The 22,579-nt window shown below is 44.2% G+C and overlaps 1 protein-coding gene across 1 annotated transcript; it reads left to right on the plus strand.

Annotated features, from left to right (window-relative positions):
- The first annotated feature begins 440 nt into the window (after positions 1-440).
- MAP10 (microtubule associated protein 10) lies at positions 441-3,164 on the plus strand. Its single transcript, XM_054576484.1, has one exon. The coding sequence runs from the start codon at positions 441-443 to the stop codon at positions 3,162-3,164; it is 2,724 nt and encodes a 907-aa protein (XP_054432459.1).
- Positions 3,165-22,579: the final 19,415 nt, after the last annotated feature.

Below are 22,579 nucleotides of genomic sequence, written 5' to 3' on the forward strand. Positions count from 1 at the left end.
GGGTAGACATGCAGCCAGAAAAGCCTGACTGCGGACAATGCACTGGCTTTCTGCAGCCTGGGGTCTGGAAAAGGGGCCCTGATTTACTTTTAATATTCTTCAGATAGCTTTGACCGGACCCTCAAATTGTAAGGTATCTGCAGTTCTAAAAACATGATCAAAATAAAAAAAATTAAATATACTTTTCTTTTATTGTGCTACTCATAGGCTTGGTATTAACACAAGCAATTGCTTTAATACAAGTCTGGAAAGCAAAATACATTCAGCAGCGAAAACTCCTAAGGCAGCAGCATGAAGAGCACACTCTTTCAGGGATCGCCCCGCCAGTCTCACGCGAGAGCAGGTGCAGTCGCCGGTTTCTCTCTCTTATTCTCGCGAGAACCAAGAGCTTCCCCGTCCCGTTCGCCGAGACCACTGCAGCGTCTCCTGGGGCAACAGCAATGGCGGCGCCCGTGTCCGAGCGGCTCTTCTCGCTGGAGCTGCTCGTAGACTGGGTGCGTCTGGAAGCCAGACTGACGCCGCCGCCGCCGCCCGTAGTCGAGGCGGAGGAGGAGCGGGAGCAGGAGGAGGAGGCATCGCCGCCGCCATCGCGCTCCCTGTGCCCCGCCGTGGCCTTCCGCCTGCTGGACTTCCCCACGCTGCTGGTTTACCCTCGCGGGGGGCCCGCTGCGCCTGCCCCGGAGCCCCGGCCCGGTCTGCTCAGCTTCGGTCGCGGCAAGTCCTGCCTCTTCCGCCTGCCCCCCGCCACCCTGCGCCGCCGCCTCCTGGAGACCCCGCTGTACTCCTTGCTGCTGCAGCTGCCCCCCGGTCGGCCGACTCCTGCCCCGCAGCTCCTGGGCACCTGCAGCATCTCGCTGGCCGTCGCGGCCCGCGAGGTGCTGGGGCCGGTCGCCTCCGGCTGCTCCCACGGCCATCGAGGAAATTTCCCTCTGCACAACCATGTAGGGGAGCGTATTGGGGATATCTCGCTGGCCTACCGCCTGACTGACCTGGGGGGCAGCTTGCTGGGCCACCTGCAGCGGCCCGTCATTTCCACAGAAGGCGGCGAGGAGGGCGCAGAGGTGTGGGAGACAGCGGAGGTCCGGTCCCAAGCCCAGCAGGAAAAGCCGCTGCAGCAGCCAGGCTCAGACCCAAGCCCCAGAGATGCTGATAGGCCTCTGCAGGGTTTAAAACATCCGAAGGCCCAGGAGGATTTGAAGGAAACAGTTTTCCATAGTAAGGCCAACTCTGATAACACGGGTCTTGTGGAGAAGGGCAAAACCAACTCGGTTTGTTCAAGTGCCAGTGGTGTGGAGCGTCTCAGCCCCCCAAGTCAGGAAGTCTCAGGGCTGGACATTGAAACGAACATATTTTGCCCTCCTCCTCTGTATTACACTCACATGACCCAAGAAAAGAGGCCTCCTCTGCAGGGTAAAATCACCATTAAGCCTCAAATGCATGTACCTGAGGAGTTGGATGGTGCTTTTCCGGAAGAGAAACTCGTAAATCCCACAACACCTACTGATCTAAAACATACAAATTCTGCTGCAAAACATGAGAGTCCTGCAGTGCTTAATCCTCCTCATGTTCAGGATATAGCAGCAAGTGATCCAAAAACATGTCACCCTCAAACTGAACAAGGTAGAATTAATACAATAAGGCAGTTGCCTTTGTTAAATGCTTTGTTGGTTGAGTTGTCCTTGTTATACAACCAACCTGTGGCAAGTCCTACTCATATACATCCTCACTTAGCCTGGTTATATAGAACTGAGGATAAGAAGTCACCAGAATCTTCTGACAAATTCACAAACAAATGTGAATCAAAGAAAGATAAGCTTTCTGTGGGAGAAAATGAAAAGTCGTTGAGTCTTCAGTATAAAAAGAACCAGATGGGAAATCTTAAGAAAGGTAAATATTTTGAAAAGAACAATGGTGGCCCTCAAAAGAGAGTTTTAAGGGGTAAGCTGCTCTATGGCTTAACAAATACACTTAAACTACGTTTAAAGCAGACAAATCCTGGTATGTTAGTAGTACATGAAAAGAGAGAACAGTATAGAAAGATGCAAGCACAAATGTTAGATGCAAAACTCAGAATTCCATCATCTAAAGTTAAAGTATTCAGCTTTGCAGAGCAACACCAGAAGCCACATCAACTCCCTAGAGATAAGTATTTAGAATCAGACACATCTTTTGCTAAAAATAGTGATTCCTCAAAGCTAATTAGTGGAGTTTTTTATGACCTCAGCACAACTAAAGAAACTAAACTGAAATGTGCAACTGAAAAGACAGTTAACTATGGAGAAAATAGGACGAATAATGGTTCTTTAGAAGAAATTGTGAGTCCCGCAAATTCAGTTATTCAAGAAAGGTTTGCTAATACAGATATTTTGGAAGGAAAAATGGAAATGAAAGCCCAAAGTCCAATGGTTTTCCAACAGGTTGCAGTTGTTGACAAAATTGTAATAGATAAAGAAATAGATGACAAGCAAGTCAAAACTAGTGGTAATGATATTCTTACTGCAGATGTGAGTGAAAGTAAGCCAAGTAAAAATAGTTGCTCTGAAAGCATCTCAGAACTAAAATATTCAGAAGACTTCACCAGCCCTTGCTATTCTGAAGATTTTTGTAGTACTGAGGACACTAGCAGAATTTTACAGGGCCATGGAAGTCCAGGGACAGAAAATCCAAAACATAGTCAATATACAAGTAAGTCTAGTGAAACAAGATTGTACATAAGGAAAAACAGCAATGAAAAGAGTTTTATTCTTAGCCCGCCATTTTCAGCTGGATCACCAGTACACTCATCTAAAAGATCTCATATGTCAAAGACTCAAGACAAAAGTTTGGAAGAGGCATCTACTATCTCTACCAGTGATTTATCTTCTTATTGGACTGAGGAAAAAGAAAACCAGATAGACCAAAATACTATGCATAATTCTAAAGTTAGAAAGAGTGGTCAAGACATCTCTGTTAAACTTAAAACAACTGACTGCAAGTCTGTAGAAAAAAGCCAGTCAACTCGGACATCTCAAGTGAGTTCTTATCTGCCATCCAATTTGTCAGAACACAGTAAAGCAGATCACTTTGAAGAAGACAGCGATGAAATTGACTCACTAAATATTTCCAAGCAATGCAAAGATATTTGTGAATTAGTAATGAATAAACTTCCAGGATATACAATGTAAAAATGTGCTTTTGAAAAATGTTTAATTTTTTTATAACCCATGTGTACTGTTAGTGAAACAATTTTTAATAACTTTTTTACATTATTTTCATTCCATAAATAATGAGAATAGTTCTTGATTTTTAGTCTTCTATGTTAAATCATACAGTATTGATCATGAAATCACCTTAACCTAGGTAAGATTTAAGTTGTTTAATCATATAAAAATAAAAGTGTCTATCTTCCTAAACCATCTCTCCTAAAGTATCTGTAGTAATGTCTTGGTCATCCTAAAGCTGACTTCATGCACACCATTGAAAAAAAGGCCAATTAATAAGAATAGCCTCAAATTTTAATGGGAACAAATCATTTAATAGAGAAAACTTACTATGTGAGATGCAGAAAGGTACAAAATATTTAAGATAACCTTTGAAATTATAGGATCTTACTGTTTTAAATAAATATGAGTTCTTTAGGGAAATCTTCTTTGGAAACATACATCTGATGTCCTCAATAGGTGAAGTCCTTTCCATATGCTGTCATGGTGCTCTATACATTTTGTTTGTTTATTTGTTTTAGCCACCATTTGTGTGATTACCTGATTAATGCTTACCTCTTTTTAGGCCAAAGCTAAGCTTGTCTTTGAGTTATTGTGTGAATACTTATTTCTAGAATTATAATGTTAATTTTTCTAGCTTAATTCTAGTGAAAATACCTATTTTCACATATGTATCTAGTACTTCCTGTTTGAACCTTCTCTTCAAAATCTACTTACGATTTAATTCTACAACCTATAAATTTAGTTTTTAAAGAATATCGTAATAGGTACTACTCCTGAAGCTTTATTTATCTCCTTCATTGCTTTAAATCATTGAGACATGAAATAGTATTTCAGGGTCACAAATAAGGGAGACCTATTGTTTAATCGCTTTTAAAGCGAAGCTGTAATGCAGCTTTTCTGGATAGGATAGGTGTCAAAATGCTGTGGGCACTGCTACATGGGAGAGGGTCCAAGAAGCAAAGTGAGTCATGGAAATGGTGCTAGGACCTACCTCTGTGTAGTACTAATACTTGCAGCTTAGGAGGCATCTGTCAACAGTGATAAGTGTTTTGAACTGTTACCGTAAGCAGATTTGACTGTGCCTATGAGTACAGTATTTTTTCCCTCCATTCATATGCATGCTCTTGGATCTTTAGGTGCAAAGAACAATGATATTGAACTTCTGTCATGCACTTTTTGTGGCTTTCTGTTGAGAGCCACTCCTTCAATTAATTTATATTTATATTTTTGCAATCAATATATTTTCTGCCTCTACAAGCAATGCAATTATTACAAAATTAAATTTAGGAACCAAATTTTTATTTGTTGCAAATATATAGGTCAACCCCATAACCTGAAAAAACAACTTTTTAATTACCAGATTGTGGTGTTGGTAAGGCAAAGAAATTTCATAACAAAGAAAACAACATACAAACAAGGTAAACAATATTACATTTGTCTAGTCATAAACTACCATTGGGCCTAGAGATATAGCCATCCTTTAGACTTCATATTTTAGTTTGGATTAAAATATCTGGAGTGTTGTACAGGATGACAGTTTATGAGCCAGGACTTGTTGGGTCCTTCTTATTTTTAACTTAAAACAATACAAGGAAAACTTACTTGGTCAAGGACCAAGGCATTTTTACAGTTTGTCTCTGGAGACCTAACTGTCATGCCAGGAATAACAGACTTCAGGGTGAGCATCATTATGTTGGAGTGCCAAACCGTAGTAGTGTAGTAGAAGTATTTACTTACTTTCCAAATACTTCTTACATCTGTTACACAAATAACAGTCTAGAAAAAAAATTTAGATGAGTTATTGCTTCAAAATTGTTTATTAAGGAAATGCCTCCCAAATCCCACTGAAATGACAGCGGAGGTGTAAAAATAAGAACGAGCCTTCGGTAGCCCTGCAGAAGAAGGAAAATGCTGGCAATGGACAGACAACTTGAACTTCTGAAAGATACAAGCAGATGGGATTAGGTTGATGAAAGTGGATTAGAAATACAGAGCCCAGATAAACTTCAACCTCAGTCAGCAGGTCCTAGGAATAGGAGTGGATCAGGGAAAACGGGTGGTAGAAACAGAACCCCGAGTATGAGGGAGAAAGTGGGGCTGGGCTAACGGGCATCTGCCAGAAAAGGTATAGGGACCAAAGAGAAAAACTGGTATTTTTGCTTCTGACACCAAAACATATTCCAAGTGTCTCAGTTTTATGGGGAAGACCACTGACGCTAGTGGGAAATTGAGGTGCTCTAATCCCGGTCTTTGGAGACAGGTGTGTGGTTTCTGCATCCTTGATTGGGTTCTGTTATTTTCGTAGATTATTTCTTCTCTTCGTTGATGTGAGGATTGAATCAAAGCATATATGACAGCGAATATGCATGAGAGTGCTGGAGTATTTAACAGAGAGCGTACCATGATACCTGTGTTCCTGCCCTAGGGAGGTATATTTTCAATTAAAGCCTCAGTCAGGAAATTAGCTCTTCTGCCGAAGTGGTTTAACCCTGCGCTTCCTGTGGTGTAGCAAGGGGCCCTGGAATCAAAAGAAGCAGCATGACGACCTCATGCAAGTAGCGGGGTGGGCGTGTGGGGGGCAGTGGGTTGGCGGGGGTAGAGACTGTTTGGGTGAGAGAGCAGAGCCACAAAACCAAGCTGCAGAAGGAGCCCTTCTCAGAATATTAAGTCAAGGGGTGCGTCTGGCTTGTCAGAAAACCAGAAGGGGAGGAAAGGACACAAAGCTTCCTTACCACCCACTAAGGAAGCCCTGAGCCAAGGCACTCGAGGGTGCGTTTCCTCAGAGAGACAGCGGTGTGTCCGTGCAGGCGGGACAAACCCAGCGGGCCCTGCCTACAGGAAGGTGCTTAGGAAAACCTCTTCGAAGCTAAACATTTTTTTCCCTCTGGATATTTCACATCTTTCCATAGTAGGTGCACAAACACGTCTGTTCCTTTCCTCTAAATGCCTTGGCGCTGGGGAGTGGGCAAGTGGGGACTGAGCGGTCAGTGATGCATCATGGTAAAAGCCAGAAGCTTCTATGTGGAATGAGTTGGGAAGAGATGAAACGTAACTCGCAGACCAGATAACTGTAACTGAGTAGAACTCTGGCAGCGGGAGTCAAGGGAGAGGCTGGGGTGTGAGTAAAGAATGCCCGCGCTTGACCAGGGACAGGCCCAGATAGGGTGTTACAGCAGCTCTGGGCAACAGGAGCACAAGGTAATGGCTGAAGGCCCTACGCTGGAAAGCAGCGGTCCGTGGCTCTGTGAATGAGTTCGTTAGTGCAGGATCAGAAGGAACCTATTCTCGTAAGCTGGGCTATTTAGAATATCATGTTTTATTTGCTTATTTTTTGTTTTCTTCTTGGTTATAATACAGGGTTGTTTCTTCTATTTTCTTTCTTTTTTTTTTTTTTTTGGAATGATCTTTTCGGTGAGCTGTAAGAGCATAGGAAATGGATTTGTTTGTGGCTCATAATTGACTGAAATCCTAAAGGAGTGGTGTTCCCTGCAGGTCCACATATTGAAAGAGGGAGAAACGAGGAATATGAAGCCTTAGACAGCCACTTCTTTCTACCCAGAGATCCCTCCTCCGGCAGTTCTCCCCGGGAAACCTTGGAGGGTTTTGCTTTTTGTTTCCTTAAGGGAAGCTGTTCAATTACGGAGTCTCACACCCCACAACTCCCTGAAGTACTGTATTTCAAAACTCGTGATTTTGGTGTCGACCCTGTGTAATAGATTGGGACCAAATTCTGGACTCAGAAGGACATAGAAATTGTTGGACCCCTTTAGAAATGGAGGAAGCTGTTGGGGTGCCAATTACTGCTTCCAAATCCAGAGTTCTTAAGGATATTCCTGAGTACTTTGGGACAGCATTTATTAACCTGAGGGAAAAGATCTTTCTAATCTTCTGAAAAGGTCCGGAGTATGAACGCTGGCTTCTCGTTAGCCGGCACTCCATAGCTCCGATATTCTCTGTAATAGCCGGGAGGCAGACATTTAGGGGTCAGAAGTCCTGTCTGCAGATGAAACTTCCATTCTCGTGCTGTTTTTCTGGAATACGCGATTTCTCAGTGCTGTCTTTCTGCTTCACTCATCACAGCCTTCGCTCCTACTGTCAACCTCAAAAACCAGCATTCGTGAGGATTTTACTAAAGTGATGGCCTTACTTTTCATTGGAAAATAGGACTGTTAATAAGAAAAGGTATCTTGGTTGTGGTCTCCACTGTTGTCATTAATTTAACGACACCACCTCCTGACTCGGACGTAGCACTCAGCTCACGAAGGGCCGCCACACTCTCCCACCCTCACGTCAATACCGAGCCCTGAGTTCAGTGTTGATATAGAAGAGGAAGCCGAGGCTGTTTTCCACATTGATTGCCTTTCTCACTCGCATAGAAAAACAGAAAGGTTCTTGGTATAAACCTCAGGAAGTTAACATTCCTTCAATACTCGTAATTACAAGAGTTGAATGGAGAGCAACAGTGTATAAATAGCTAAAATTCTAATTTTAAACATTATAAAACTGCTGTATTGTAGCCCTCTCTATTGTTTGTGTGTCTTTTATTTTGATCTCCTCACTCAACTATTTTTACTAAACCAGATGTATGCTTTCTGGCATCAAAAAGGAAGTATCCGTCTCTATGCTGAGAATGTGATTATACTATCATGGAATCCAGGTGTGGGATTAAAAAGCGGCTGGAATCGTCACACAATTCTCGCGAGAAAAGAAAGCTTGAATGCATTGGCATTTGGAGCTAGAAGATAATTTAGAAATCATTTCGTTAACTCCTTCATTTTATAAATAAGGAACATGGCTGAGAAAAATGGAGTTCCCTAGTCGTTTGCTCCTACTACAAGATCCATTTCATTAGAAAAATGCCACTTTGTGTCAAGTTGTGAACACAGCTCACCCACACTGTGTCTGCAGACGTTCCATAACATTTACATTGAGAAGACTAATCAAAAAAATTCACCCATTTAGAGATGTGGCGATTCATCTCTTTTCTTTCTTCCTCACCTCCCCCACCTTCTCTCCCTCTCTTCCTTTATGTTTTGTATGTGCTTTATGCAAATTTTTACTTGAAGTACAACATTCACACATAAAAGCGCACAGATGACGAGTGCACAGCTCTATATGAGTTTCTCAAAATAACCGTTTTGTCAGCCCCTCCGAGTCCCTCCCTTCCAGCCGCTGACTTTCCCTCCCCAGCCCTCAGGAAGGAAAATGCTCCCCCGAAACCCAGCACCTCGGCCGGTTCCCCACGACCCACGTGGCATCTGCTGCTTCCGCTCGACTCTGTGACTGGGGTACCCGCCCACACTGCTGTACAGCTGAGGTTCATCAGTCTCACCGTTTTATGGTTTTCCATTGTGCGAGCGTGTTCTTGGTTTGTTGGCAGATGTTCTAGGGATATGTAGGCATGCCCAGTGTGGCCCCCTCCCTAGTTGGAGGTACAAATGCAATGATTCTCCTCTTATATTCCAGTAGGTTGTGCCAGCTCCACGTAGTCAAGTTAAATTCAGCATCAGACTTTATGAACTCTGCCATCCCCAATTCCCAAGGTCCTGAAAGGTTACTTGGTCTTATTTAAGCGGTTTCTCCTGCTTACAAATGCCAGGCCATGGGCCCTGCCCACCAGTTGGCCTTGGCTTCCAGCACAGTTTGAGAGGGTACAAGTTACTTTGGGTTTTACTCCCAAGCCCACATTGACAGGCGACTGGATAAGGAGTTGCCTTAAAGCCCTGCCCGCTGATGATCTGGATACTCTGTGCGGAGCAAGGATCGCAGAGTTCCTGATAATTCTGCACATCTAAAGGGAAGGAGTCCTAGGCTTGGCCCCGTTCTCTGAAGTCTGCTTAACCTCATGCATATTTATTCTCCTTCTCTTGGTTTTCCTCAAATCACAAAAAGGTTCTGATTGTTAAGGCCAATGGATGTATATTGTACCTACAGTTGCGTATCTAAGACAGACCTTTTTAATGTTGTGAGAAGGGTCCAAGAACTTTTTCTAGAGCTCTCTGTGTCCCATGATGGAAAGGCAGTTGGAAGTGCTGGCTCAAATCAACAAACTAAGACCAGGTTTACTGTGCCAGGAACCTTCCGCATTTGTATCCGCTGAGAATGTCTTCTCAGTATCATCTTCCTCCCTCCTCCCCAGCAAGGAGGCGACCCCAGTGCTTTCACAGAATATAAGCTTAATGGATGTCAGAGGAAGTGAAGAGAAGCAATCATAAAGCCAGCATCTATCGTAGTTTCTACACTTTGCCTGCCCCACCGCGTAGCTGGGGGCTACTCTGCCATCCAGAACTTTAGAGGCCAGGGCACTGGGAATGAAACTAACAGACTGGGTCTTCTACTCTTGTGAGGAATAACCAAAGAACCAAAGCTGGTGGTTCCTCCAGCCGCTTTGTTTGGCTGGGAATCTTTAGGTCCGCCTGGGTTAAGCACGGAGGTGACCACATACCAAGGAGATACCCCTGCCCGTTCCTGATGTCACCCCTGGTCTCTGAATTTACTCTCAGGATCAGTTAGGCACTGGCTCCCCGGAAGCCTGGGTGCACTTTTGTAGCGGATGCTTCCCTGGCTGATCACTGTTCCAACATATGGCGCCTCCTAAGCAGCGGCACAAGGCTGAAATATTCTGATCTCTGTGCTTCAGCTGCATTTCTGGAAATAGCGTGGTTATAAAACTCACAACAAATAAAACTTCCTTTCACACCCTCGGAGTGTTAGGAGGAGCTAGACGGTGGGGTGTATTTAGACCACTTTGTACCTGAATTTAAATTTTTAACATTCTTTTATAGGCAACCAGTGTCATTGTGTACATTCTAAAAAAACAGAATGCAGATGACTATGTTTGACCTCAAATCTATGGACCCATTCACCTGTTTTGATTATGTAATATTTTAAACATTCAGAAGAAAAAATGATACAACAAAGTCCTATGTGTACACTAGTCAGATTTGACCAGTGTTGGCATCGCATCATGCTTCCTGTTTGTCTGTCTGTCTGTCTTCTCTCTCTTTCTCCCCTCCCTCTAGGCCCCTTTCTCACCCCTCTGACACACACACCCTGCCTCTTCCCTCTTGCTTCCTCTCCCATAAACAAAATGTGCAGATACAAGAGAAATCCCTCCCGTGGCATAACCATCCTTCTGGGGTGAATGTGTTCCCTTCCTATCGCATTGGGGCACATGCAGGAGGTTTCCAGATTTTTCTTTTTACCCACAGTGCCGCAGTTCTTGTCCCTCTGTACACAAGTGCTCAAATTTCCTTAGGACTTTATACCCAGGATTGGAATTACCAGGCTCTCTGGTGCGCCATCTTCAAAACTGCCACATCGTTCTCCAAAGGAGCGGAACCCCCTACCGTGCTACCCGCAGCGTATGGGAGCTCCTGTTTCTTCATATCCCACCACCAAACTTGGTAAATAACGATGCTTTAATTTTTGTGGCTATATTTAAGCACTCTAGCTTCACAATAAGTATTGATATCTAGAAAGACAAGTCTACTCCCTTCTCCTCTTTCATGTTGCCTAAGCCAGCAGTTCTCAAAGTTTTGGGTCCCGGGAACCCTTTATACTCTTAGAAAGTATTGAGCACTCCGAACAGCTTCTGATTCTGTAGACTATTTCTATCAATATTTACTAGAAGTTGAAAGTGAGATGTTTTAAAATACTTAGTTATGAATTTAGTTAAAAGAGACATTAGTAAACCTATGATATGTGAGCATGAATAACATTTTTAATGAGAAATAACTAATTTACACAAAAAGATGAGAAGAATGGCATTCTTTTATACCTCTGCTATCTCTTTAACACCTGGCTTAATAGGAGACAGCTGGATTCTCATGTCTGCTTCTGCATTCAGTCGGTTGTGACGTTACCTGTCACGTAGCCCCTGGAAGACTCCGTGATAAGCTCCTGAGAGAATGAGACTGGGAAAGGTAGATAATCTTTCAGCATTATTATGAAAATAGGTTGGACTTCCATGGACCACCCCCGAAACCTGGAAGAGTCTCAGGGACCTCTGGGGATCCCTGGATCACACTTTGAAAATGCTTTTCTTGGCTGTTTTTGGTTCTTCCCTATAAATTTTAGCATCAGCTTATGGGGCTCTACAAAACAGGCAGAAAATTATATTTGCATTGCATGGGATTTAGATATTAATTTGCTAGGATTGATATATTTATGATATTGGGTATTCATAAACACAATAGATCATCCTGTAGCTTTAAGTCCTTTTCAGTATTCTTTAATAATGTTCTAACATTTTCTTTATTAGGAGATATATATATATATAGTATGTGTGTGTGTGTGTGTGTTTTAAAGATTTTATTTACTTATTTTTAGAGAGGGGAAAGGAAGGAGAAAGAGGGAGGGAGAGAAACATCAATATGTGGTTGCCTCTCATGCACCCCCTACTGGGGACGTGGCCCACAGCCCAGGCATGAGCCCTACCTGGGAATCAAACCAGCGACCCTTTGGTTTGCAGGCCTGCACTCAATCCACTGAGTCATACCAGCCAGGGTTATACATTGTGTTTTAATTAGGTCATTTATGTGCTTTGCTGTTACTATGAACAGACCCTTTTAAATATATATTTTCAGATTGGCTGGTTGCTGGTATGGGATTGGAATCATGTTGATATTTTGTACATTGAAGTTGATTCCAATAGCCTTCCTCAACTCTTCTTTTTTCTTGTGGTCTGTCTATAGATTTCCTTGGTTTTTCTGTGTAGACAATCACATTGCGTAGGAATAACAACAGTTTTGAAGCTCTTACCTTTTGGAGGGTAGAGGAGGGTAAGGAGTATGTTGTGTTTGCAAAGACTTCTTCTTGCCCAATGTTTGCCAAGAGATGAGCTGTTCTGCCAGGTTTCAAGATGGTCACTGGGAATAGGACAAAATTAAAAGTAAGAGGCCATGCTGCCATCGTTTAAGCAAGAATCCAAACAGGAAAGGGGGCTGACTTTAGACAGGGAGGGGCCAGTGTTTAATTCATCCCCACAGAATGATATCAGGTGAGGGTCAGATGTGTCAGCACATATGGGGGGTCATGCCAATGCAATAATGGAAGCTCTCCCTCTTCCCTGCGCCCCCCAAAAGTTTCCTGTTATTATGGACCGAGATGGCCAGGAGAAGGGAAGCAGGGAGGGGTTAGGACAGCAGTAAATACTGGGGGTGGAGAAAAGTGTCTTTGAACACCCCTCCCCGCCAAGGTGGTCTTGGCAGAGGCCTTGATAGTGCCCCTCCCCAGCACCCCGCTCCCCCCCCCCCGCTAAGGGGGCCTCTGAATGGAGGCACTTAGGGGAGGAATGCAGGTCGGCACAAAGGTCCTGTGGGGGGTGGGGCGGGGCTGGGTCCCTGGCTGCAACTTCCTGCTTCCTGCCTGGGCACCAATCATGCGAGAGGGCAGCTCTCGCCGCTGAGTCCCACCACAGAACACCTTGGTCCTCGCCAAGGCGGAGCCTGAAAGATCACAGGCAGGACTTGAGCCTGGAGCTGGATTCCTCAGTGTCCAATGAGACAGTGATTATGAGCAACCTCCTCTCATCCCTGACGTTAGAAGGGAGGCTGCAAGGAGTTCACCAGTGTGTACGGCATTCACTTTAGGTGCTTGACGGATGCGCTTGAGAAGCAAGTTCCCTTTAATACTTGATTGTCATCATTGAATTCTATTTCTTCCTCTCTTTTTTAATTGACGCTATCGCAGACCTTCTCGTTCCTCCCGCCTTTGCCCACCTCCACTCGCCCCCAGTCTCCCTCCCCTCTGGCCATCACCGCACTGTGGTCTGTGGCTACTAGTTATGTGCATATGTTCTTGGGCTAATCCCCCCCTTTCTTTCGTTGAGCCCCCTCCCCCACCCCGACAGCTGTCAGTGTGTTCCACATATCCATTCTTCTGTTTCTATTTTGTTCATCAGTTTTCTTTTAAATTAGATTCCACATATAAGCAAGATCATATCATAAATATACTTGAATTTTATGAAACACTTTTCTGTGTCTAATGAGCTAATCTTGTGCTTCATCTCCTCTAATCTGATAATGTGGTGAATTAAAGTAGATTTTCCAATGTTAAATCACCTTCGCATTCCTTTCTTGGTCCTGAAGCATTATTTTTTTCATTTGCTAATATTTTATTTATAAATTGCCCTTTTTCCCACTATCTTCATCTATTTTTCATACCAAGATTTGAAGAGCCTTGGAAAATAAATCACAAAACTTCCTTTTTTCTGTTCTCCGATTGGTGTGGATGAGGCAGGAGGGAGTTGGTATTTAAGGGCTACAAGAGTTGCCTGCAAAACTGCCTGGGCCTGCTGTTTCTTTGAGGTAGAATTTGTTGTTCAGATTGTTTTAGGGACTTGATATTATGTGATTAAAATGTCAAATGGATTGTTGTCTCTGGAAGTTTTAAAATTTTAGTGTACTTTTTATTCTGCTATGAGACATCTGAAACTGGTTGATTGAAGCTTTGTATACCAATGTATTTGAACAATAAAAAAAATTTAGAAACAAACAACAAGCTTTGTATACAATCTTGAAAAGTAAAGAGGGAGCGGAAGGTTGAATGTTACCCTCGCGCTGGACATGTTTCTCTGGTCACCTGACCGGCCTCCCAACGCATCCAGCCACTTCCTTTTCCTCACAGCTCTCCTCCCTCGGTCCCTCCACACCACCTCCTTTGGGTTTTTCTCCTCCCCGTCTGGACTCTCAGAACCAATCTCTTTTCAGGCTCCTCTCCTGTTACCCTGCATCTGAACACCGGATTCCCCAGCTCTCACTCCTTCCCCTCATTTTAATCCCTCCTGAACTTTCTGTCTAGGTTGCCTCATCTCTCCAATAATGGCTTCTAAGGCCGCCTAAATGGAGGTAACATCCCGATTTTAATCTCCAGCACAAATCTCTCTTCTGAGTTCTAGGCTTGGAAAAGCATCTGAAATTGAGCAGCTATAAAATGGGACTTTTCGTTCCTACCCCCCAAAACAGCCCCCGTTTTAGTTTTCTGTGTTGCGTCTTTATGTTTGCCTTCCTCCATCCGATTCCCCACCTTGAGGGACTGCCTCAATGCATAACCTGGATTCTGGCTTCTTGTTTGCGTTCGTCAGTGGGAGGCACTGGCCAGAGATTGGAGGACGGGAGGAGAGGGAAGCTGGGGTATTGAGTTCCCTGACTCCAGTCCTACCAGCCTTTGCGAGGCCTGGTAGAGACTACATTGCAGTTTAGATAAAAAGTCACTGTTTTCAAGGGACATTCTTCTGTAGCTGTGGCTACAACGACACGCTTTCTGAGTGCCGGGAACTGAGCACTCCCTTGCCTTTCAGGCCTAGAGATGGCCATGGCTCCTTGCACTGCGAGTCCTGGAGTCCTCCAGCATCCCTCGTGAGGCTTCCTTAACTCTGCCACATCTTCATAAAGGATCCCTTCAATAAACTTTTCTCATTGTCCTGGTGGAATGTACCAATCCATTTCCAGCCAAGATCCTAACTGATGTGACTTCCTGGCCTCAGTAAATCGCCACCAGCTCTCTGGTTGCTCAGGCCAGAAAACGGGCGGCATCTTCCCTTCTGTTGACCTCGCACATCCAACCCCTTCGCCCACCCCGCTGATGCCACTTCCCACCTACGTCGTGGAATGAGCCGTTGCTCTCCTCGCCATGACTGAGTCGGAGCCTCCGCGCTGGTCTTCCTGGTTTCACTCTCGCCTCTTTTGATCCAGTCACTGCTGGTTTGTGTTAGCATATGTGTCAGAATAAATATGTTCGATCACAGATCTTCACTGCTTAAAACTCATTAATGTCATTCCCAGATTTTGAGTAAAATCCAAATCCCTTATCACAGGCCTTCAAGGTCTTGTACGGCGGGGTCTCTACCCAGCTCTCCAAATCCATGGTATTCCTCATCCAGTGCCCCTCTGCTCCTGACACACCCTCCTCACCGCTGTTCCTGAAACACGGTGAGCTCATTCGCAGCTGGGGACCGTTGCTCAGGCTTCTCCCTCTATAGGGGACACTCGGTCCTCTCCAAAGGGCACCACACAATCTGCATTTCGTGTGTCACCTCTTCAGAGAGGCCTTAGGACAAGCCTATCAAGTTAGGCTTCCCTCCCCCCTTGACCACGCCCCTTTCTTTTTTACCATTGCAACTTGATTTCTTTAGTTTATTACAAGATATAATTGTGTATGTTAATGGACTTTTTAATTTGTTTTTATTCTTCACCTATTTATTTCAGTCCTTTTTGCTACGCTGCAACCTTACTGATGACAGAGACTTATGAGTGTTTTGTTCACCATTACATACCCAGCTTTTAATACAGCTCCTTGTTTTCTGGCACAGCATTGTACTTGATAAATATTTGCTTGACACGTAGGCACTTAAATGTTGAAGTGGGAAAAAAGCAAGTAGTGTTTCCTTAGGAGGTTCACAATAAGTGGCAATGGGAAGCAAAGACATAGTTTTCTTAACAGAGAGAAAGAGAGAGAGACTCCATATATACTTCCCCCCTAGGGAATCATCAACATTTAGATGTTCTTAACCTGTTGAGGATCCAGAAAAACCACTTAGCTGCAGAGGAAATTTCAATTACATGGTGATGATTAAAGTTTCAGCACTTGGGGATAATTACAAAAATGTTTTCCATTACGTATGCTTAAGAAAAACAAAAGAAAGACATGAAAACCCAATGGCAAAGCATTTCAAACGGTAATCGAATTATTACCTTTATTGCCATCACGGGAAAGTATTTCAAAGCCTCAGATCTTTGGTCTAAGGCCTAAAGACTAATCATTTAATAATGTGGTTAACAACTCAAGAATTCACCCCCGAAAAATTTAAGATTGGGCAGGAATATTTTAAACCATCGTGTTCGTACCAGAACCATTAAACAAAGGGATGGTTTTTGGCTAAGACACAGCAATGTTTTTTCCTCTGAGATGTATTTATTGCTTTTTGTACAACTAACCACTTAGTATTCTTAGCCTTTAATTTCATGTTTTTTCATGTATCTGTGGCTTATCCCTCACTGCTGTGTGATAAATTTTGTGGCTAGGGATATGTTTCAAACTTATTTTTATTGCCTAGTAATCTTCTAGAGGTTGTGGTAAACATCTATTAATCTTGCTACTCAGAATCCATTCATTTTCTCTGGGTAAAATGTTTACCATCGTCTTCCTCTGGGGAGGACCTGGGACCCCTGCTCTTGAGCAATGAATGCGCTTTGATGAGTTTAACCCCCCCCCCCCAACTATTCTAAAGCAACAAGCATATTTCCTCTTCTGGGCAACATAATTAGATGGGTACATCATTCCACATGAAATGCAGTAAAACTGTTCTGGGAGAAATATTCTCTTTCCCACCGGGTGTGAATGATATTGGATATTGGAAGCCATCTTGGAAGCCATCGGCAGAGAGAGAGCATTCTGGAGACAGAGAAAACTCTCTGGAACAGAAGCAGGAGGATGCGGCCTGGTCATGTGTGACATCCGGGTCTCCCATCCAAAAAGAGCCGGTTCTTGGACTCTGGCATTACATGAGTCAAGTAAATTCACTTGAAAAAAATTAAATACCATTTTGCATTGGTATGTCTGTCCACTTCAACCAAAGTAATTCTTGTACGTGGCAGGCACCCCATTATTGTTTATGATTAAGTTTTTTACCCGTTCCCTGCTCATTTCCAGGTCTCTTACAAAGATCTAAATAGTTCTCTTGGTTTGATTAAAATAAAAGAAAGAAATCTTTGCCATGATAAATGTCTCTTAGTTCTCCTAGATCAATCATTTCTATTTGAAATATCAAACATTATTTATTAATATATTACCATTTCCAGGTCATTCCTGATGTCTGGAAAACTTTCCCTCTGATATTTCTAAAAATATTAAGTAAATCTCTGAATTTTATACTCATTTAAAATTAGAATGTCTTTCTTTATTCTGGAGAATGCTCTTCTTTGAAAATTAGAAATGCATTTCTTCGTTTTTGTCAACAATTAGATTTGCAGTCAGAGTCCAATTTCATCTGATATTGTTATTTATAAAACAGTCTAAAACTATTTAAAAATGAGACTTTATTTTTTAAAAATTTAAATGTGACAAATACATTTAATGAACATTAAGTGATTTAGACATGTAAATGGAAAACAAAAACCTCTGGTAATCCCATCCCGAGATAATCATAGATAGTCTGTCCCATATTTTTATAGACAATTTTTATTTGTACAAACTTTCTGTTAAACGAAAAAATGGAATTATCCTATTTATACTCTGTGTGTTTAATAATAACAACAACAACAGTGTAACAGTCCTTTCATGTCAATATGGATAAACATCATTTTGCATGACTGCTTAGTATTCATTGCAGGGACACACCAAAATATCTCCTTAAAACCCCTCCCTTGTTAATGAAAATTCCAATGGACTCCTTAGTTTGAGCACTAAAAATGAGGTTGATAAATATCACATACCTATTTAGATAATCTTTTAAGAATAAAATCTGAGAAGTGTGATAGCTGGAGCATTTCAAAATCCGATACCTCTTGACAAATTGCCTTCCAAAACACTTGTAGGATTGAACTTCCTATGTAAGCCCTGTGTGTGCACTTTCTTCATTTTTACCCTTCTCAGAGGTGACCAGTGGTCATACTTGGCTTGTTTAGTTTGAATGTCCTTGATAGCTCATGGGGAAGAGATTTTTAACTGAGTGAGCTACCAGCTCTGTATTGTTTAAAAATTACTTGAACCACTGGTGCCCCTCCCGACTCCTGCTGTCGGGGCGGTGGGTGGCTCTGCCTTCGCCGTGTGGGCTGTTAGCTGCAGGTGGGGTGGACGGCTCTGCTTCTGGGCGTGACTGACTGAGAATTGGCCGTCTGGGCTTTCTTCCTCATGATCTCCCGACACACAGCAAGAAAGCCCAAGCCGGTGCATGCCATGGGGGAGGGTTCTAGGAGAAAGATCAGAATCACAACACTCTTGATGCTAGACTAGGAACTGGCTCTGCCTGGCCTCTACGTCTTTCTGTTGGTCCAAGCAAGTGACAAAGTCTGGTGAGATTCAGGGAGTGAGAAAAGAGACTTTGCCACTTATACAAAGAGCTACAAGCCCACTGCAAAGAGACATGAGTGCAGGGAGAAAGCAATTGGAGTTCTATTTTTTTATTTTTGTATTTTTATTTTAGGCCATCTATCATACATGCTTTCTTCGGATCAATATATAACGAGGAGACCAAAACTTCCATTTAGTGCTCTTAAAACAAATTTACATTTTGGAAAGTATTCAGAGTTTTTTTCAATGTGAAGGGAGGATCATCGTAGATTTATTGCTCTGGGTTAACAAAAGCATCAATTTAATGTCTTCTGTTAGCTGTATCTGTTTTCTGCCATACCAGTTTCCATTCTGAGTTAATCGAAGTGTAGGTTTTCTATATCAGTTTTTGCTTAGGCTTACTAAAATCCATCCATTAGCTTTGAATTTCTACCTATACACATTTTGAAAGAATTACTGAAAGGAGTAATAACTTCCATTCAAAAACACTTTGCTTATCATTTTCTAGGTTCTGATAGCACTATACTGCTCAGTGGGAAGATGCTTTTCCTTTAATTGAATTTTCCCAGGCACTATGTATAGAAAATTGTCTTTTAAATTTTTCCCTGAACATTTTCTAGTGCTGAGACCCTGCAGTTTAGTGTATTTTTTTTTTTCTTTTGGAAGTTATGCCATGCTTAGGAAAGATTCAGAAAAAAAAAATCTAAATGCAGATAATCCAAATATTTTATTTTAAATATGACGTTCTTCTTACTGAAAGGACACTTGCAGAGACATATAGCCAAATGATTAGGCTACATATTTTTAATCTATGCATACTGATTCCTGAGCAATGTATTACAGTAATTGTGAGTTTTAAAATATTCCAGCTATCTCAAGTCATGGTCTCCACTCTGGTATTTCTTATCACTTGTTTGTTCAACAAATGCAGAGTACCAACCACACATCAGATGTTGGGAAAAGCACTAGAAAGATACACTAGAATGAAGCAAGTCAAATAGTTGACAAGCTAGGTGCTGTAAGATACAGATAATTAAGCAGGTCATTATTACAGTGTCTTCGTAATAGTCTTTACTGAACTTTAGCTTCTAGTGCTGGGTACTTCTGTAACATGAGAAAGTAACTACAGGAAAGTTGCTCAAGTTAGAAGAAAATATTTGTTTTCGCTTAGCTTGGGGAATGCAGAGAGTGAAATGTAACTTCGGATGGATGTCAGGTGTTTTTACATTGCTGCCTTCGCGTTCCCTCCAGAACGGAGTGCAGCCTGGTGCAGAGGACCCGCCTCATTTGCTTACAGACGCTGTGGCCTGCCTTCCATTTCCTAAGCGTGTGATTTTAATTCTGCCAACCCCCGCCCGCCCGGAGGAAATGAATGACCTGGGGAGGCGGTGGACATGGCCTTCTATCTTCTTTACGTTTGAAACATCGATTTCCAGAGGCTAAACACAAAACGGCCTTCCTCAAAGAGATTTTTCTGCACCATGGGATTTAAAAACCTGTTTTCTGAGAACACAGTAAATCTCTCTGAATTCCACCTTCTCCAAACTTAAATAACTTTCTATTTAATAATTATTAAGTGAAAAAAATGCCTGCGGTTTGTTGACCTGCCCCTCCTGGGCAGACGCCTATTAATGTGGCATAAATCTAATACCCCTCTATTTGTCCTATGGCCCTGGATGGAGCCAGGTATAACGTGGTATCTGCACAGCATTTGGTGACAAGCGCTAGGTACACTAGGTACAATGCCCTAGCTACCAGCTCTTACTGTTTTGAGGCATTGCAGGGATTCTTATTTTTTTTTTTACCTTAGCTGCTTTTTAAAAAAGATTTTATTTTATTTTATTTTATTGTTTTGTTTTCAGAGAGAAAAAGGAGGAAGAGGAGAGGAACATTGATTGGTTGCCTTTTGTTCGCCACCGGCTGGGGACTTGGCCCACAGCCCAGGCATGTGCCCTGACAGGGAATCAAACCAGTGACCTTTTGGTTCCCAGGCCAGCACTCAGTCCATTGAGCCACACCAGCCAGGGCCACCTTAGCTACTTTTTAAAAAATCTTGGCTTTTAAAATGGAAGCTACAAATTTTGGTCAGCCCTTCAGTTTCTGGTGCAACATGCCAGGTGCTCGGCAACTGGAAACTCGCAAGCAATCAAGGTGGGTAGGCAGAGACCGAACGTGTCCAATTTATAAATACAATTATTGAACCCAATAAGGAAACCAAGAAAACTAGTAAGGGAAATGAATAGGAATGTGTAACACATTCGCCAATGAAATCCACACCGACGTCACCGGCGTAGCTGGCAGTCCGAAGCCCTGCAGGTAAGCGTCGGATGGGCGGGGCGCAGACCTCCGACGACTGGTTCGCCGGTGCTTTGTCTGGCTGCCTTCTGTGCGCGCAGTGGCTGCTCAGCCCGTTCCCCGGGGGGCCCGGCTGACGGCTGCAACCTCATCCCCAGCCCAGGGCTCAGCCTTGTTCCTCCCGGCAGGGCCAGGCTCTGCACACGAGCGGAGAAGAAGCGTATGGAAGAGCACGGTGTCTCTCCCATAGTCAGTGCCACCGTGTCCCTCACGCCCCCGCCAATGCCGGGCGGCCATCAGGGCCCGCCATGTAACAGGTGTGCAAAAGTTAGCTGGCTCTCGAGACCTTCCTGTGTAACTTTTTTGAGGGGCCTTGCTGAATAAGGACCTTCCTAGTGCTCGAGTCCCTGACATCCGTGCCCCCTTTCCCGGTCGCCCCTACAGTACACACTCCCACCCCTGCCATCTTGCTGCTGTGCCCTTCGCCCAACAACAGACCTCTTAGCTTGGGCCACAGTGGCGTCACGCTCCACCACTGCCCGTCCTTCCACCTGATCCACGGTGAATTCTTGCATCTTCATGCCAGGAAGTGGCAACACCGGGGGTTCGCGGCCACCTACCTCTCCATTGTGCCCTTTTCCTCTACTTCTTTCCTGCGTTTGATAGGCACAGACGCCAAGGGCAGGGGCAGCTGTCGACCCGGAACAGAATCCAGTCTCCTCTTGGCCAGCAGGCGTGATCTCGGTGCCTCTCCCCGGGGGCGGTGGGGCGGGGGTCAGCACACTTTTTCCATAAGGCACAGATTGTAAACTCTGTGAGCCATGTAGTTTCTGCTTTGACCGCTCAACTCTGCTGCTGAAGCCAGAAAGCAGCCGTAACAGATAGGAAGTGAACAAGCACGGCTGTGCTCCAATAAACACCATTACAGAAATAGGTGGTGGGCTGCGATGGGCCCACCAGGCTGTAGCTTGCTGACCTCTGCCCCAGACCATGCCCACTGGGTTTGACCCGGGAGCGGGGCAGGAGGGGGCTTCCGGGAGGGAGCAGAGCCCCCAGGGAGCTCTCTTAGCCAGAGCTCTTCCAGCAATTCCCCAGGGAACACGCGGAGACTGAGGCTTCCTTGTGTCCGTGTTAGACCCAAGTCTGAGCACAAGAAAAGCTGTTCTCAACCCCCCCAGGCCACTCTTTCTTACCATGTTCTATCCTGTGGGTCTGTGAATACTGCTCAAGGACAGAGACCCAGTGGTGGCTCCTCAGGGACCGTGCTCATTGGCTTCGCCCTAACCTCCCCTGCCACGTCTTTGACAACGTTCTAATACTTGCCACATTCTAGTGTGGCTACACTGCTGATCTTAAAATAAATACAGGTTTTTCATTTCTCAGTTTTCTCACCTCCTATCTTTCTCCCCCTTAACCAGTAAACTCCTCTCTTATTCCCTGCCCAGTTCAGATGATTTCCTTGTGTGGCCTTCATAATAATTCCTGCTAGACTTACTCTCGCGGCTCTGCTTCCCTAGACACATATTTTCTCATCGGCAGGAGAGTAACATCCTTTAAAAATGATTTTTTCTGCGTCTGCAGCACGTCTTCTCTTGTCTCGCCTCCCACGCCCCTGTCGCTTCCATGCAATGGACGGCCCCGTGAGCTGCCCCTGTGGGTCTGCTCGCCTCCTTTATTTAATAGCCTTTGGCTCCCAGTACGGGCCACACTGGCCTACAGGCTGGAGACACAACCTTTAACACTTACCTCCTGTCTCCTGGGAGCTCACAGTCCAGAGAAGTGAGAAGAAAAACCTACGAACAAGCCACTGGCACTGGTGACAACTGGCTCTCTTCTTGGCAGGCGTGTCTGCAGACTGGGAGCCTTCCTAGCTGGGGGGGAAGGGGGGCTCTGGGGCGTTATTGCACTTCAAGGCCAGCAAGAAAGGGGTGGCGCCTCCATTGCACACGAGGCCTGGCTGAGAGGCCGCACGCTTATGACAGCGGCACAACGCACTTCCACCTTCCTCGTGAGCAGCCGTCTCAGGTCCCCACCCCGAAAGAGCCAGGTAGAGCCCTCCTGTGCATTTC

This window comes from Pteronotus mesoamericanus, unplaced genomic scaffold (genome assembly GCF_021234165.1).
Source record: "Pteronotus mesoamericanus isolate MK-2021 breed Mesoamerican mustached bat unplaced genomic scaffold, CSHL_Meso_final contig_347, whole genome shotgun sequence".
Taxonomy (NCBI): Eukaryota; Metazoa; Chordata; class Mammalia; order Chiroptera; family Mormoopidae; genus Pteronotus; species Pteronotus mesoamericanus.